Consider the following 15,857-nt stretch of genomic DNA (forward strand, 5'->3'; position numbering starts at 1 on the left):
CACTATATTATCAATACATTTGGTAGTAGCAAGTGTCTTTTTAACTCCAATTGTTCTTGAATCATTTTCCATGACTTTACACCATCTAGTACTGGCCTCCGTGGTACTTAAAATGAACATCCTTCACTTTCTATTTTGCTCCTATGCTACCAGTGGCCGTATCACAGTCAGGGTGCTCTGTCCCTATTATAGTTGCATCTCAACTTCAACTGGACGCGCCCTATTACTGATGTGCAGGCCCCAGGTCAGCTTGAAAAATTATGCTGCCAATGGACAGCGGTTTATTGACAGGAGTAGTCCCTGTTTGAAACAGCCAGTTGCACAGTGCAGGTAGCACCCGACCTGCACTTAAAAGGGGGATAGAGACGCCTCTACAGGCAGGTGTAATGAGGCACTGTACCTGCATTCAAGGGAATGTCTGGGAGGTCCATGATATCCCTTTCCCTCCCAGTGGAGGCGGTCCTCTGTAGAGTTCACTGAATGTGTGCTATCTATTTGTGGCGCGCAGTCAGTGCGCCTCCTGACGGCCTATTTGCCTCTGCACCCATGTCCGTAATACAGTGTGGGCACAGAGACAAAGTATTTCCCTCATTTGCATAGGGCCATGCAAATGAGGGAACTCTGCTTCAGGATAGCAGCGGCGCTGCACGTGCGCCAGTGCTATCTGTATTACAGACCGGAGGTAATTTACAGCATATGGCCACATGAGTATCTTATTGCTGAAGGATTCAGATGTTTGGCATGCCGTCCTTTCAGTATTTGGTGCGGTATGTTTGGGCAGGACCTGAATGAGATTTTGATTTGTGAATTCTTTACTCCCTTATTTTGGTATTTAAAACGGTAGGTAATTTTGTTGCAAGCATTACTCTTCTTTTACCCTATAACTGTGGTAAATAAAAGGCTGTGTTATTAGCATAAAGTGTTCTTCAGATCAGGGATCAATAACAGTGTATCTCGCGCTCGTGTGGTTATGCTGCTAGGCGCATTTATCTGAAGATCTTAACATTTAGTTATTGAGGTAGAATCCTGCAAACCTGTTGGACTATTTATTGTTGGGTATTTTGGTTTCTTTATGGGTGGCAGGCAGTCAGAGGGTGCCTTGCTACATCTGATGCCTTGGGGCTTGGTTTGTCCTTTTTCATCTACAGATGGTTGCCTAAAATCCGTGAATAACTGTCTGCAGAAAGGTTGTGGAGAATTTGTTCTTCGTTTATGGTGATAGATTGTACTCCTCACTGAATCATCTGTGTTTGTACCAGTGTTTATTCAGAGGGTCCAGAAGAATTTCAGTTCCATGATGACATAACGTGGACCTGCTTTTGCAAAAACACTAAGTTATACTGGCACCTACTTTGTTAGAGAAACCCATAGAACTTTTTTGTTAGAAAGCAGACACTATTGGTCCAGAATTTTTTACTAGCATGAGATTCGCTGATTGCCTGGAAGCCATGTTCTTGTTTGAATTAGTGTTGCAGGATCTTTAGGCGCACACAATAAGATTTTGTAGTGCCAATGCATACATGGAATCAGCACTTGTCTTGTGAAAGCTCTTACGTGTATCATCGCATGTAGATGTCACTTCCTACGAGAGGAATTTCTCCCTTTAGGCGAGTATGTATGACTGACATGGCATTTGGAGAACATGCATGCTAATGTTATCAAAGCAATGTTAATTGAATATGATTGATCAGAGTGGATCATTGACATATGATACAAATGGCGTGAGTATGGCTGACATGTTTATGCACAGAGCTGCTTCCTGGATGCTAGGAGTGCAAACTTACTGTTCTCCTACAAACTTGCTGTTCTCCATTAATGAAACTCCAGGGTGGGATCCTAATTTTCACGTTTCATTTCTTAGATTCCCTCCACACAAATAGCAGCCTACATTTCTGTCTTTATAATGGAACATTTTTGGACTCTTCTTCTAGGAGCAGACATCTTCAAAGTGGATCTGAATTCTCATGCTGGCCAACACCTAAAGTCAAGTTTTGTCACCCGTTGCACTGACAGAGGATTGAAGAAGGCATCTTCCAAACCTTTGCTACCCCCGTATTCTGTCTGCCTAATCTGTTCCGGTCCCCAAAGGACCTTCTTTGCTTTTCTGTGCCCTCTGTAGTGCCTTCTTCTGGGCTGTGTGGAAGTCCTTGCAGGTTTCTCCTCTGTTCAATGGTTAGCAGGAGCGAGAATGCACATGGTGCCTAGGGAGAATGACCTGTTGAGCTTTCTGCAGTACACTACTGTATGACTCTTTTGAGACTCTGCTTTCTTTCTGATTGTATTAGTTTTTCCTCTCACTCGTACTCTCTTTCTCTCCTATCTCACTCCTCCTTCCTCCCATCCCTTTCTTACCCCCTTTATGCCCGCAGGTTCATCATGCCTAGTACCGTATAAAAAGACTCCTCCCCCTGTTCCACCTCGGACTACCTCGAAGCCGTTCATCTCGGTCACGGTGCAGAGCAGCACCGAATCGGCCCAGGACACTTATTTGGATAGCCAGGACCACAAGAGCGATGCCAACAGCCAGTCTGGCTTAAGTAACTCCTCGGACAGTCTGGACAGTACTAAAACACCTAGCGTTTTGACGCTAAGTAGCGTGGTGACCCCAGCCCGAGAACCACCTGAAGTGCCACCCAAAAATGCAGCCCTGAGGAGTGACAAGGGTACACTGACAAACGAAGAGCCAAAGGTGGAAATCGTACCTAAACGGAAGCTTTCATCAATTGGCATTCAAGTAAGCCTTCTATTTTACTCCTGTCATGAGATATTGTAAACAAGTGAGTTATCGTGATCCAGTGTAATGTGTAGTAGCGCTTTCCATGTGTTTGTGTGGAAGATCCACACCTGTTATCTTGTATGTTTTTTTTAAGAGAAGTTTTTACATCGTCAGTACTGGTTATGGGGAGGTGTGTGTGTTCTAGTATGTGGTCACTGACTGGGCTTGTTTGAGAGGCATTGCGGGTCTTACTGTAAATTGTTCAAGGGCTCTGTCAATGCCACTTGGCTGTGAAGGAGTGGTGAACGAACGCATAAATATCAGTGATGCACAACATTGCATACACATCTTTAAGGACAATCTCAACACTGTTTGTATGAGCATTATCTTGAAGATACTGTGTGTGTGCGTGCATGTGCATCGGTAAGCACGGTTGTATCTGTGTGCCTGTGGACTTTGCCTTCTAATGTTTATGCAAGTGTAGATATAAACAGAAATTTCTTAGGCTTTATTTAAATTTGGCCCATATCCAGAAATATTCTGGAAATACCAACTTTTCTACTTAAGGGTATGTAAGGGTGCTTATTTCATTCTTTTTTATGGAGTATGGTTTGATAAAGAATGGTCATCGTCTGTACTGTCAGTGCACAAGACTGTATTTCGCCAGTCAAAGTGATCAAACCAGCGTAGAAGCAGCATCGTAAGGTAATTATTGTTGAATACTTTTGCACAGAGATTGCGGATGGGTTCTAGAAAGAGATAATTAGATTTCGTAGTTTGGGACAATAGTAGCAGCATCTATCTGCAACGTCCATGTGGGCAATTCAAACTTTACCCAAACTACTCACAAATATAAAGTTCTGTGAAATCGGGCACCATCTGAGTCGTTTTTTAGGTTGAGCCTAGCGCAGCGCTCATGCGCTGCTCTAGGAGATGCCCTTTTGGGATCGGTCTGTACTTTCCTAACACTCGTGCTTGTGGCGGCATCCACCTTGCGGGAGCGAGCAGCGGCGCGCAGGTGCCATCTGTTTCTAATTAGCTTTGCTGCGCGCGCTTGTTTACATTTCTCTACTCTCTCTCCCCTGCCTGTCTCACCCTCCCTCTCAGGTGCCCTGTTTCCAGCTCTAGGCCCCCGCCCTTTGATAGGAAAGCGAAACTTGTTTGTTTTAGACTTCGTTCTCTGACCGGCGCCACCATTTGTAACCTTTCTTAGCCCTACCCAACTCTGATTTGCCCCTACACATCTTCCCCTTCGCCACAAACCGCCACCTAAGCAATTTTGACGACATGAAAAAAAAATACCCAGAACTACAGTAGCAAGTAGACTACAACATATTTTCTTTAATACACAAACACAAATCAAAATGTTCATTTTAATAGACATGTTGGAGCTTTTCAAAAGGTGATTTTATTTTTAAAAGATTAAGTGCTATCCTAAACTCTCGCACATCACTTTATCTTGTATGCACCTAATGCAGCCTTTCTTTTTGTTGGGGCACACAAGTGCTCCAAGGGGATACAACCAAGCACACCACCACTTACTGAATTTTTGCTGCTCCAATGAATTAAATGAAAGATTCCAACTTCATTATTAGTTGCTAATGCCAAATTCTTGCAGAGTTACCGAGCTTACGTTTTTGATGTGTTTTGTTATCATTACTAGAGTACTAACATATGTCCTTCCTACCCGTCTCTGATTTGCCCCATACGTCTTCTCCTTCTTTTGCTCGTTCTTTTATACCATTGAATGTAGTTTGGTCATTTTTTCTTTAGCATTTTTTCCTAATTTTCCACATTCATTACTACCTTCCCTCTCACACTATTAATCTGTTCATCTGTCCATGTTATCGCTGCTCGTAATGTTTCCCATTTAATACACCTGTCTCCTTTCCTTTGTGCCTGCTCATCACTACTTTTCACTCCACCATCTCCCCATATACTCTACTTATATCCCTGCCTCCTTCCTTCTTATTCCCTGCACTATTCCTTCCTTTTTACTTCCTTTTTGTCCCCATTCTATTCCTTCTTTTCACATTTCTTTCTTTATTTCCTTCCTTCATTTTTATCCCCACATTATTCCTGTTCTTCGTCTTTCATTCCTTCTTTTTTGTCCCTCGGACTATACATATTTACGTCATTCTTTCCTTCATTTTTATCCTCCGCACAAATCCTTCATTTCACCTTTCTTTCAGTTGTTTGTGTTCATTCATTCATTCACTCTTCTCTTCCACAGTTCTTATTTCTTTGTCTCTCCCTTTCGTGCTGTGTATTTTTTTATCCTCTTGTTTCTTTTCGCCGCCCTATATTTACTTCTACTCACCTTCCTTACTTTGTTTCTCCATTTCTCTTTTGCCTTTTATTCCTTAGTTTGTCTTTCGCTAGCCTTCGTTCTCTCTGTTCTCTTGTACTCTTCTGTCTATATTCATTTCCGTCACTCTGTCCCTTTTTCTCTCCTCTTTCTTCCTCTGTCTTGCCTTATTTTTTTCTGCCTGCCTCCTGCTCTCTCCCTCACCCCCACCCCTATCACCGTCAGTGTCCTTCCTCCTGTGTATATATGTGCTGCAAAGCTAAGCACTTAAAACGTCCCAAAGGTGAGACCTATTGGCTATGCCAATGCTTGTTTATCGGTAACGTTGGCCCCTTGAGAAATCATGCTATGTGTGCCTTATATAAAGGAATCGCTGCACGGTAAGTGAAAAGCCTGTCCATCTAACATTATACTCTGTGTGTTGCTCAGAAAATCTCAGATTTTTGAAAGCATTGGTTAAGATATAGGGTACATCCACGCTGACCTTTAGAAGGTCCTTTACTTGTATTGGTAGACACACACACACGGAGACTAGTGATTGACCATGCAAACACCAAGAATCTTCTTCTGTAGCATTGCATCTTTAGACTCAAAACCTAGCTATCAAGAGATTGGACTGGCACCCAGAGGTTTTATAACAAAGCATTAGCACCTCCTCATTGCATTTTGTTTCCTTCAGTTCATGTCTTCATATGATGGGGTTCCATCTTTAAAGTCGTGTAGATTCAGATAACAAACGTGAGGCTTGATAGCTGGCCAGAAAAGAGGGCTAGGGAGCTCTTTGGTTCTATGTAAATATATCATTTGTGTATGACCCTGTTCTAGGTAAATGTTTTCCAGCTCGTTGGACTAAATGTTAAGCTACACGAAACGAACCTTATAAAATGTACAATCCACTCTAATTTTAGAAAACGAACCTTAAAATGTTATACTTCAAAAATGATTTCCTCGTCTTTTTCTCAGCAGAAGAAAAACCCAGTATGCTCTCCTTTAGTATAAAATACCCTGCTGCTCTCCCCTTTATCTACATCATACTATTGTACCTTACTGTCTCCCTTGTCAGCATACTACGTCCTCTTCGGACTCTCTCCTTCCTCACCTTTCCTTTCTCTTTTTAGTCTGTCACCTTCTCTCTCTTTTGACCTCCCATACTAGCGACGCTCCGTTCATAAAAAGAGAGGGTAACTTCAGGAGAAAAAGTGTAGCTCGGCCACTTCCTCCTAGTTTGTGTTAATCCTAGTTTCTGTTGCTTCTAAAAAAAAAAATTTAAAAAAAGAATCCACATGAAGGAACTATTTTAAAACGCTTCCTATTCCACGGTTTATCGTCTCTTGTTGGCTTCTACCAACTGGATGCTTGACACTGCTTTTACATTTTTTGTTGTACGATATTTCAGGAACAACGTTCGAGTATATTGTTTTCTAGTTTTTAACGATAGTTTTTTTTCCAAATTTAACAATAGTGTACCTTTTATTCCAAGCTCACAAAATTTCTATTGAATTTCTGCGAACAAACTTGCACAAGAGCACTGAAAATGCAAGTGTCCTAGAAATAAAAATGACTTACTCTAATTTCTTTCAACTAATTTGCCCGATGCGATTTAAGGATGGTCTATGAAACTGCTACTGTGTGACTTTACCCAAAAATGATGTCCCTTTCTGAAATTAGGCCTTTTCGTGGTCCAGTCCATAGTAAGCATGGGGTTCGAGCACCTCAACCCTGTTTGACTGAACACCCTGTATGCAACTTGGTCTACCATTGCAGTTTTTTTAACCGCATGTTTTCACAAATGTTTTGTGAACGTTCAAACTCTGCGTATTACGCGTTAAAAATTGATCATGTTATGAAATATATTTCTCTATAATATAAGTTCATATCATATCATATCTCGCCTGTGAATCTCTATTATAGAACCAAGATTTAAAATGCACGGTTCAGTGAGCATTTGTTCTGTATTATCCACGAAAAACACACCTGTCCCTTTTCAACAGCTTCTTTGTCCTGATTACCTTGTCACTATTCCCCTACCCCAATTGCACCGGTTTAAAGGACATGTGGCTGAGTTCTCATGTCAAAATAACATTTTAAGAATTGGGTCCCAAATTATTTTTCCCTTCCTGAATTCCTAGTGTTTTTTGCGTTCTTGGCGAATTTTCCAGATGTCTATTCTGCAATTTAAATACAATAGTGGGTTTGTTTTTACAGAGGAGAGAGTCTGTCAGCTTGTTGCAGATTAGTCTATGGCGTCAATTATTGTTTTAATAAAGTGTGTGTGTGTGTGTGTGTATATATATATAGATATAGATATAGATATAGATATAGATATAGATATAGATATATATACACACGCATACATACATACATACATACATATACCATTCAACCACCTTGGCGGTTTTTGCATTCTTGCTCTGCAGGCTGAGACAAGAAATATAGGTATATGGACTGCCTGATCCATTTTGCCTTTCCAGCCTTAATTTCTGTGTCTTTCACACATCACACTCTTAACCCTCATATTGCAAGACTATTGTGGTTATGTCTCAGAATAGAACTGTTGTATACCGTGGCCTAAATATATATTTTTTTAAATATCGCAAATTCGACATGGATTTTCAGTTTTTGACTCCTTTGAGGCTATATATATATATATTTACAGTATATTTAGGCCCCGATATCATAGACCCATACTACTATTTCACTACATGCGGAGGTCAGATATGTGCTTCTGTTGTCCTGTTGGTGCTTAGGATTTCAGATCCAAAAGCTAGCCCCTGCATTCCTCATCAAGGCCCTACTGAAACTGGCATAAGTAAGGCCATTATATAATGGTTACTTTCACTATAAGGCATCGGTTTGCTTTTTAAACGGTTCAAACGTGAGTTGTCCTTTGTGTTGAGCAGCTATACTGCGTATCATTTCACACAAGTCGCTCTTTATGGGGCAGTGCTCTTGAAAACCAGTATCGAGGAGTGTTTCTTTATTGCACTTACTGTAGAATTAAAAACGATTTTCAAGGAGAGAGGAAAGGTTGTTTTGCAGCTACTCCGAGGCAATGTGCGTAAAAAGGTTTTGCTGATGAAAGGTTGTCAAACCACTTCAATGGTTCAGATTAAAAAAAAAAAACACATCAGCCTCGTCTCTGACAGCTCAGGGATTACTTTACTCTTCTAGGTAGGTTGGCGGACAGCTCATGCAGCAATGACTGGCTGGGCCTCAGTTTTACCCACCCCCTTCCCCTTTCAGAGGCACTGGTGTCAGCAAACGTCTCAGGCTGCTTCCGATTGTCTTCTTCAAACAGTTCTAATTGCTTATTTTCTTTTCTTCTCCTACACTTGATAGCAAACTTTTCTGTGTCCAGAATGTTGGCAGAAAAGGACAGGTTTTCTGAACAAAAGACTGCATTTGAACACAGACACAATATTGTGGGCCACGTACTCTGTGAGCTGTAATAGGGGAGCCCTGTCTGAGAGTTGTAGATAAGGGAGTGACTAAAATGGCTGATGGCAACTTTTCTATAGTCCTTAATTGTACTGTGTTTGCTAATATACGTGGGTCACACCTGTTGCCGGGTAAAAGGTTTACAGCTGTTTATCTCACCGAGCATAATTTGTAGATCTGGCTAGACCGCATTTCTTTGTGGGCGACCTTTTGTTACCAATACTTCAACATATATGTAGACTAGACTTTGGTTCCACCGTAGAAGCGGATTTATCTTTTACCTATTCAGGTAGCCCTATGAATGCATCCTTCCACATTCCAGTGCAATGCTTTACATAGTAAAGTTAAACTTGTTTGTCATTCAATTCTTTGTCATACATTCATTGTCCTGTTAAGATCTTGTCACCACACACTTTTTAGCAGTCTGTTGTCAAAAGGCGCTGGGATGACTGTACTGAAACTTAGATAGCTTTGGGCCTGCCCACTGCTTGACATTGGTTTACTTAGTTGCCAATCTCATTTGCTTGCTTCTTATTCAAAGGGTTTACTACTTCTTCTTGTGTTTGTCCCTCCACTGGAGCAGAGCTCCTTTACCATCTTTTTGACGGGATGATTTCCATCATTCCCATTTATATTCAGGGACGAATTTTTTTTTTTCCTTTTTCTTTGAGCACTCCGTGAGAATGAATGTGTTTCATCGCTCTCTCCCTAAGGGTGCTTCTTTTCATAACAAATTTGGTCCCTCTCACGATCCATGTTACTCCTTCTACCCTCCACCCAAACGCGTACGTTGTTTTACTCACCTTTGCATTTTTTTTTATTTTCTCCCCCCTCCATTGCTTCCCTGCCCACTTCTCTTGCCCCCACGTTGTCATTAGATTCTGAAGGAAGAGCATATTGGTTGCTTGGTCTCGCAGCCATAGCCGTAATGGAGTTAATGGAGTCCTCTTTCTTGAAAGCCTTCCTGCCAGCGTCCTCTAGAGTTAGGGCCATTGCATGCAGTAAGCAGCCCTTCAACTGCAGTCCGATCCGCTGCCATGCAACGGGACGCTTCAGTGGGAACCCTCCCACTGAATGTGTAACGGAATCAAAGGGAGTCCATACAGGCATGTTGTTGTGAAACAGACTGCAGCGTGCGTGGGCAGGCAAATGGCTCCATCACAATTACCAGTTCGTTCTTTTCTGGCATCAATATGGACTTGTTCTTGCTTGTTTATGCCAAGTGCTGTAGGGCCAGATCGGGTTTGGAGTGTGAATGCGGTTTGTCGGATTCTCATTAGCTACGTATATAAACAGTACTCTGTTGTATTGAGGAAATGAGGGGTTGTCAACCATGTGATTGCTTCCCACGTGGCAGAAATAAGTACACTACGGATAGTTAGAGATGGTACTTGTGGAGATGGAGTAAATACTATCATCACTTCTAAATAATATTTCATTTTTTTTATTATTAATTTTTTTTAAGCGTGCTCGTTCTCATACAGTTTGTATTTGTATCTTTAGGTTGACTGCATTCAGGCAGTGCCAATCCCAGAACTGCCTCCACCTGCTACGTTCCAGTCGATTGGTGTCCAGGTGGAAGACGGGTGGCGGTGAGTGATCCTTTAGCTAGTATTTTTTTGGTATGCCGTTTGCTGTCTCCTGGGCCTTGAAGGGAACTGTCTTAAATAGGTTTGTTGTTTTCCCCAGAAATAGACCATTCCCGACATTCCATCGGACATCATTGTGTTGTGTTGGGAAAGAGGTCTGCTTCACATGAAGGTAACCTAATGAGAACATGATTCTCAAGGTGTCTGTGCTTCTCTGTTGTCATCCCGGGTGTTGACAAAAGAAGGTCATGTGTAGCCAACCAACGACTGGAGCAGCCCTGCTATTTGAATTTACGATGGGTTTCTGTTGTTAATTTTTTTTCTTCTGTTTTTTTGAATGACAATCTTGGCATTTGTCCCATGTATTTTTACAAAAGCAAATAACCTCAGGAATTAAACCATGTTGACTGTGTAAGCAAAAAGGCATGCCCTTTTCACAGTTGTAGTACACAGATAGATATAAGGGTAAAAATAAAAGTTTTCCCTGTGCCGTAATATTGATGTATAATTATCGTGAGGCACATTGGCTAAAATAAGGCGCACACTCAATCGCTAGGTTCAGATATTCAGTTATGGGTTATGTAATTATAAAGGGTTGCATTATCCTGTAGCAATGGTGGGCAGTTGGGTTGTAGGCGCAGGCTGGGTAAGCTCTAGTGTCTGCCATCATGGATAGGTGCCAGAGGGATGGGGCAAAGAAGGAATTGCTAGACTGATACTTTTAACAATATCTAAGAGAAGGATTTGTAACCAAGGGGAAATTCTTTAATTTTGTTTCCCAGACACATAGTTTCCTTTATTTTGCTGTACTCTGAAGTGGAAAGAAAGGAATGTTGCAGCAAATACTGCATTTTCCATGATACATAATTTGCAGAGACGTCCTAAGGTTGTGTTTTCTTCCCTAAACCTGGTGAAGGTCTCTAACTGGATGGTGAAGTCTCCTAATAAATCGGCACAAAATGTCACTTGGGACTAATTCAAAAGTAGAGAGTTCATCCGTAGGTATGAGGGCTCACTCATCTACTTAACATCATTCAGTATCAACTTGATGGAGTCGAAACATTACTACCGAAAGCAAGTAAGAATTTCCCTCACAAATGTTTTGTTTTCATACATATACGAAATGTTGTGAAAAATGTGAATGTGTAGAGCAGACCACACGGTGCTCGCATGGTGATTATATTTACAACAAGTAGTACACTATACAATCCCCAATGGTTGTATGGTCTAATTGGCTCAGAAAGGCAAAGGAAGTTCAAATAAATCTGTATTAGCCAATGTAGCAGCAGGATATCGTGAGGATCACAGGGTTCTGCACTGGATTACTCGACAGTTTATGAGACAGTTTAGACTGCGTGGCAACTTTCTGTGCCACAAGACTCTAAGCTAATTAGTGGATATAGGCGATTGAGATTATCCAACCCATATAAAGGTGACCTGATAGTTGGATTCGAAATGTCGCCCCCCGCCCCCATTTGGTTGATATCTACATCTAATAAGAAGGGATTTTGTATTTATTTGTACTTCCCTATGCATTTCTGAGCCACAGAGATCATATAAACATTGGTAATTGTATAGTGTCATTGTGTGTTTCTTGTTGTAAATATCATTATCATATGAACACTGTGTCGTCTGCACTACACGTTTACATATTTTGTACCATTTTGTAAATGTATAAATACAATACATGCACGATGGAAATTTTTACTTTTTCCGGCACTGTGTTTTCTGTAGTAATGTTTCCACTCAATTGAGTTGATATTGAATAATGTTAAGTAGATGAGAGAGCCCTCATACCTAAGGACTTTTGAATGAGTCCCACATTTTGTGCAGCTTTATATACATATTTACCTGTGGGCATATAGGATTGTCCTTGTTATATGGAGTCTCATAATAAGGCATGTTCTGTACTCAGCCTGGTGCAAAAGTGTCCCAGGAAGAGATGGTTATGAAGAGTCTGCCGCCCAGCATTCTCTCTCGGTTCTAGTGAAGATTTATCTTGTTCTGGAGAGAGAATAAATGTTCTGTGCATGTGACTTGTGAGGAGCTCTAAGTATTTGTGGTTCTCTGCAACCCGGTGAAAATCAGTAACACTACCAGATAGTTGCAAGGAAGGAAGGCCCTTTGTTCGCTCTGTGAAAATATTTAGTGAGGATTTCAGGGATTCATACTATTATGATGGTGTCTTTGGTTAGTGGAACAAAATTTGAGACTTTTCCTTGAGACATTGTCAACCTGTGTGAATGAGGGAGTGAGTTGTAACAAGCTCCTCTTACTGTCTCCCACTCAGAAACAGCCGCTCTAGCAGCATGACGTCCAAACAGGAGACCGACTCGGACACACAGGAGCTGAGTAACTCTAGTTGCAAATCCTCGGACAAAAGCCTTTGCGACTGCCCACTGCCAAGACACAATGCCGTCAACGACCCTGGCAGCAGGCTGCCCCCCAAAGCCCCCCTTCTCCGAAAAAATCTCTCCCATGGAGACAGCATCGACCCAGCCCTTGAGACTGCCTCTCTTCCACCACCCGATCCCTGGCTGGAGTCTTCCACTAACTCGTCAGCCGAGCCCACGCAAACAGGGGCTTGTGGCCGGGACGGGCATTGGTTCTTGAAACTGCTACAGGCGGAGACCGAAAGGTTAGAAGGATGGTGCCGGCAAATGGACAAGGAAAGCAAAGAGAACACTATGTGCGAAGAAGGTAAGTTGATTGATCAAGGAGTGTAATGAAGGTGGAGACGAATGAAGGGGGGGTGCCTGGGGTGAGGAGTTTTGGGACTTCAGGGCATTGAGGAAAGCTGAGAGTTTATGGATATGGGTGGAAAGTAATGTGGGGGGTGTAGTCCCTGCCCAACACTGACTGACTGGAAGATGTCCCCATTAATGTATTCGAATGACTTCCTGAAATGAGGAGCAGTTAATAATTGTTCTGGATCTTGAGTCTTGGTTTGGGATTGGCGGTTGCAGCAACTTGACACATTGACATTGATCTAGAACCTGCTGTGTAAATTTAATTGAAACCAAAGCAGGTTGTACTGGGTGACATTGGTTGTCTTGTGGGTGGTATGAAGTTCCCTTTTTGTGTTGATATTGTTCCCGGTCACATTAGCCAAGTGATTGTATTAGTTTAAAAATAAGTAGATTTCAACTTTGTTCTCCGCTTAGTTTAGTGCTCCATTTATTTACATCTAAACTATATTCCTGAATGTCCACTAGCCTTCTGTTCAGCTCCGCGGCCCAGTTTGTGCCATTGATTGCACTATTAAAATGTACTCATACATACATACGTATGTGCATAGATAATCAATTTTTTGCACTCGGTGGGCTTTTGTTATCATGAGTAAGCTTAATCCCTCCTCCAGCTCAACTCCTCACACCTTATCAGCATTTAGGTTAAATATCTACAGCATATCATTTGAAAAAATATGTATTATCCGAATCTAGTATTTCATTTGAAACTTTTTTTTTTTTTTTTTACTCTATAAAATACTGCTAATTCGATTCTAGCTCTATAAATTATAATTTAGCATTTATATAGTGTTACATTCCCCAAAGTAAGGTGCCATAGCACATTTACGGGCGGGTACCACATACGCTAGGACTATTTCATTGTTTTGCATCTTACGAAAGAAGTGTTTGTGTTGTGTGTGAAATCACCAGAGGTGTTATCTTCTCTGGGGCGCATGTTGCATGGCAGAGGAGGTGTGAGAGATAGGCGCACAGATGATGATGGTAATCATACCTAAAGTATGGGCAGCAGCACTGGTTTACCAGAAATCATATACCAATATGTGCAATGCTGAGATGCTGTCAGATGAGTAAAGAGATGCCAAACGGGCAAGAATGGTAGTTGGTGACATGAGCTGTTGCCTTCTACCTTGTGTAAAGGCAAGGATGGTGCCTGCTGTTGTACAGCTAAACATCAAGAGCAGAGAAATGAAACTGGAATCTAGCTTGGCAACCTAAAGAGAATCTACAAAATCTCAAATTCCTTTTTTCTTCTGAATGTTATCAAACCAGTTTCTCTGGCGCAGTCAGCAACTTCTGAGCTCTGGCTTAATCCCTTGATCACGATCTATTTTATTCACTTTTTAGGGCTCGCCTGCTGATGCGCTTCAGCGCATAGCTGGCGAAGCTCTATAGGGGCTTATCCAGTGTTTATCCACTGGCGATTCCACTGGCGATTCCTTCAAGTGCATGTGCTTTTTAGGTCATTGCGCTTGCGCAAGCCCTAAAAAGCGCGTGCACAATGCCACCAGCCGCCTGCCTGCCTGCCTCGCATTACCACATCAAAGGCAGCCCTCCGAGCGCATTTCTCACCCCCTAATTATTCACGGCCGGCCGGCAGGCACATCAAAGGCTGCTGCTGCCGTGACTCGCATTTCTCCTCCCTCCTCCCCTATCACTGCCCAGGCCGGCCATACTTTCTCTTTACAAGGGCGCCCATTCCTGAATCACTTGAAATCTCTCCACATTATTTGCATTTTGTTAATTAAAAAAATTAACTTCAACACAGCGTTGCACATTTTTCTCGACTTCGGAAGGATGAGTCCCAATCTCATTTGTACAAAGTGTTGTAATGGGATTATTGGAGAGTTAGAGAAACGTGCTCACAAGTTACATTTTTATGCAAATCATCTGAGTAAATAAACAATAGCATGGTGCCGTTTGCGTCCTTGACTTGATCTGGTTTTTATTTTTATTTTGCTATTATTCTCACAAAGGCTAAGAAGGTCTGCCTACTTTAGTATTAAGTGCTATACGTCGCATAAGCAACAGCTAACCATTCACTCACCCACGCAACGCCACTCACCCATGCAACGCCACTCACCCATGCAACGCCACTCACCCACGCAACGCCACTCACCCACGCAACGCCACTCACCCACGCAACACCACTCACACACGCAACGCCACTCACACACGCAACGCCACTCACACACGCAACGCCACTCACACACGCAACGCCACACACGCAACGCCACACACACACGCAACGCCACACACACATGCAACGCCACTCACACATGCAACGCCACTCACACATGCAACGCCACTCACACATGCAACGCCACTCAACCACGCAACGCCACTCACACACGCAACGCCACTCAACCACGCAACGCCACTCACCCACGCAACGCCACTCACCCACGCAACGCCACTCACCCACGCAACGCCACTCAGCCACGCAACGCCACTCAGCCACGCAACGCCACTCAGCCACGCAACGCCACTCACACACGCAACGCCACTCACACACGCAACGCCACACACACACGCAACGCCACACACACACGCAACGCCACACACACACGCAACGCCACTCACACATGCAACGCCACTCACACGCGCAACGCCACTCACACGCGCAACGCCACTCACACACGCAACGCCACTCACACACGCAACGCCACTCACACACGCAACGCCACTCACACACGCAACGCCACTCACCCACGCAACGCCACTCACCCACGCAACGCCACTCACCCACGCAACGCCACTCACCCACGCAACGCCACTCACCCACGCAACGCCACTCACCCACGCAACGCCACACACACACGCAACGCCACACACACACGCAACGCCACACACACACGCAACGCCACACACACACGCAACGCCACACACACACGCAACGCCACACACACACGCAACGCCACTCACCCACGCAACGCCACTCACCCACGCAACGCCACTCACCCACGCAACGCCACTCACCCACGCAACGCCACTCACCCACGCAACGCCGCTCAGCCACGCAACGCCGCTCAGCCACGCAACGCCGCTCAGCCACGCAA

The 15,857-nt window shown here is 43.2% G+C and overlaps 1 protein-coding gene across 8 annotated transcripts in view; it reads left to right on the forward strand.

The window, feature by feature from the left end:
- DLGAP4 (DLG associated protein 4) overlaps positions 1 to 15,857 on the forward strand; it is a 543,333-nt gene that overhangs the window by 503,073 nt on the left and 24,403 nt on the right. For 5 of the 8 annotated variants that reach the window (XM_078652098.1, XM_078652097.1, XM_078652099.1 and 2 more), the window contains 3 exons: positions 1,932 to 2,734; positions 9,966 to 10,054; positions 12,342 to 12,751. In XM_078652098.1, coding sequence (XP_078508224.1) covers positions 2,360 to 2,734; positions 9,966 to 10,054; positions 12,342 to 12,751 — 874 coding nt within the window. In that variant the 5' untranslated portion in view covers positions 1,932 to 2,359. The remainder of the gene's footprint in view (positions 1 to 1,931; positions 2,735 to 9,965; positions 10,055 to 12,341; positions 12,752 to 15,857) is intronic. The other 3 variants (XM_078652094.1, XM_078652096.1, XM_078652095.1) reach the window with 1 other exon arrangement.

The sequence above is a fragment of the Lissotriton helveticus genome, chromosome 7 (genome assembly GCF_964261635.1).
Source record: "Lissotriton helveticus chromosome 7, aLisHel1.1, whole genome shotgun sequence".
NCBI lineage: Eukaryota > Metazoa > Chordata > Amphibia > Caudata > Salamandridae > Lissotriton > Lissotriton helveticus.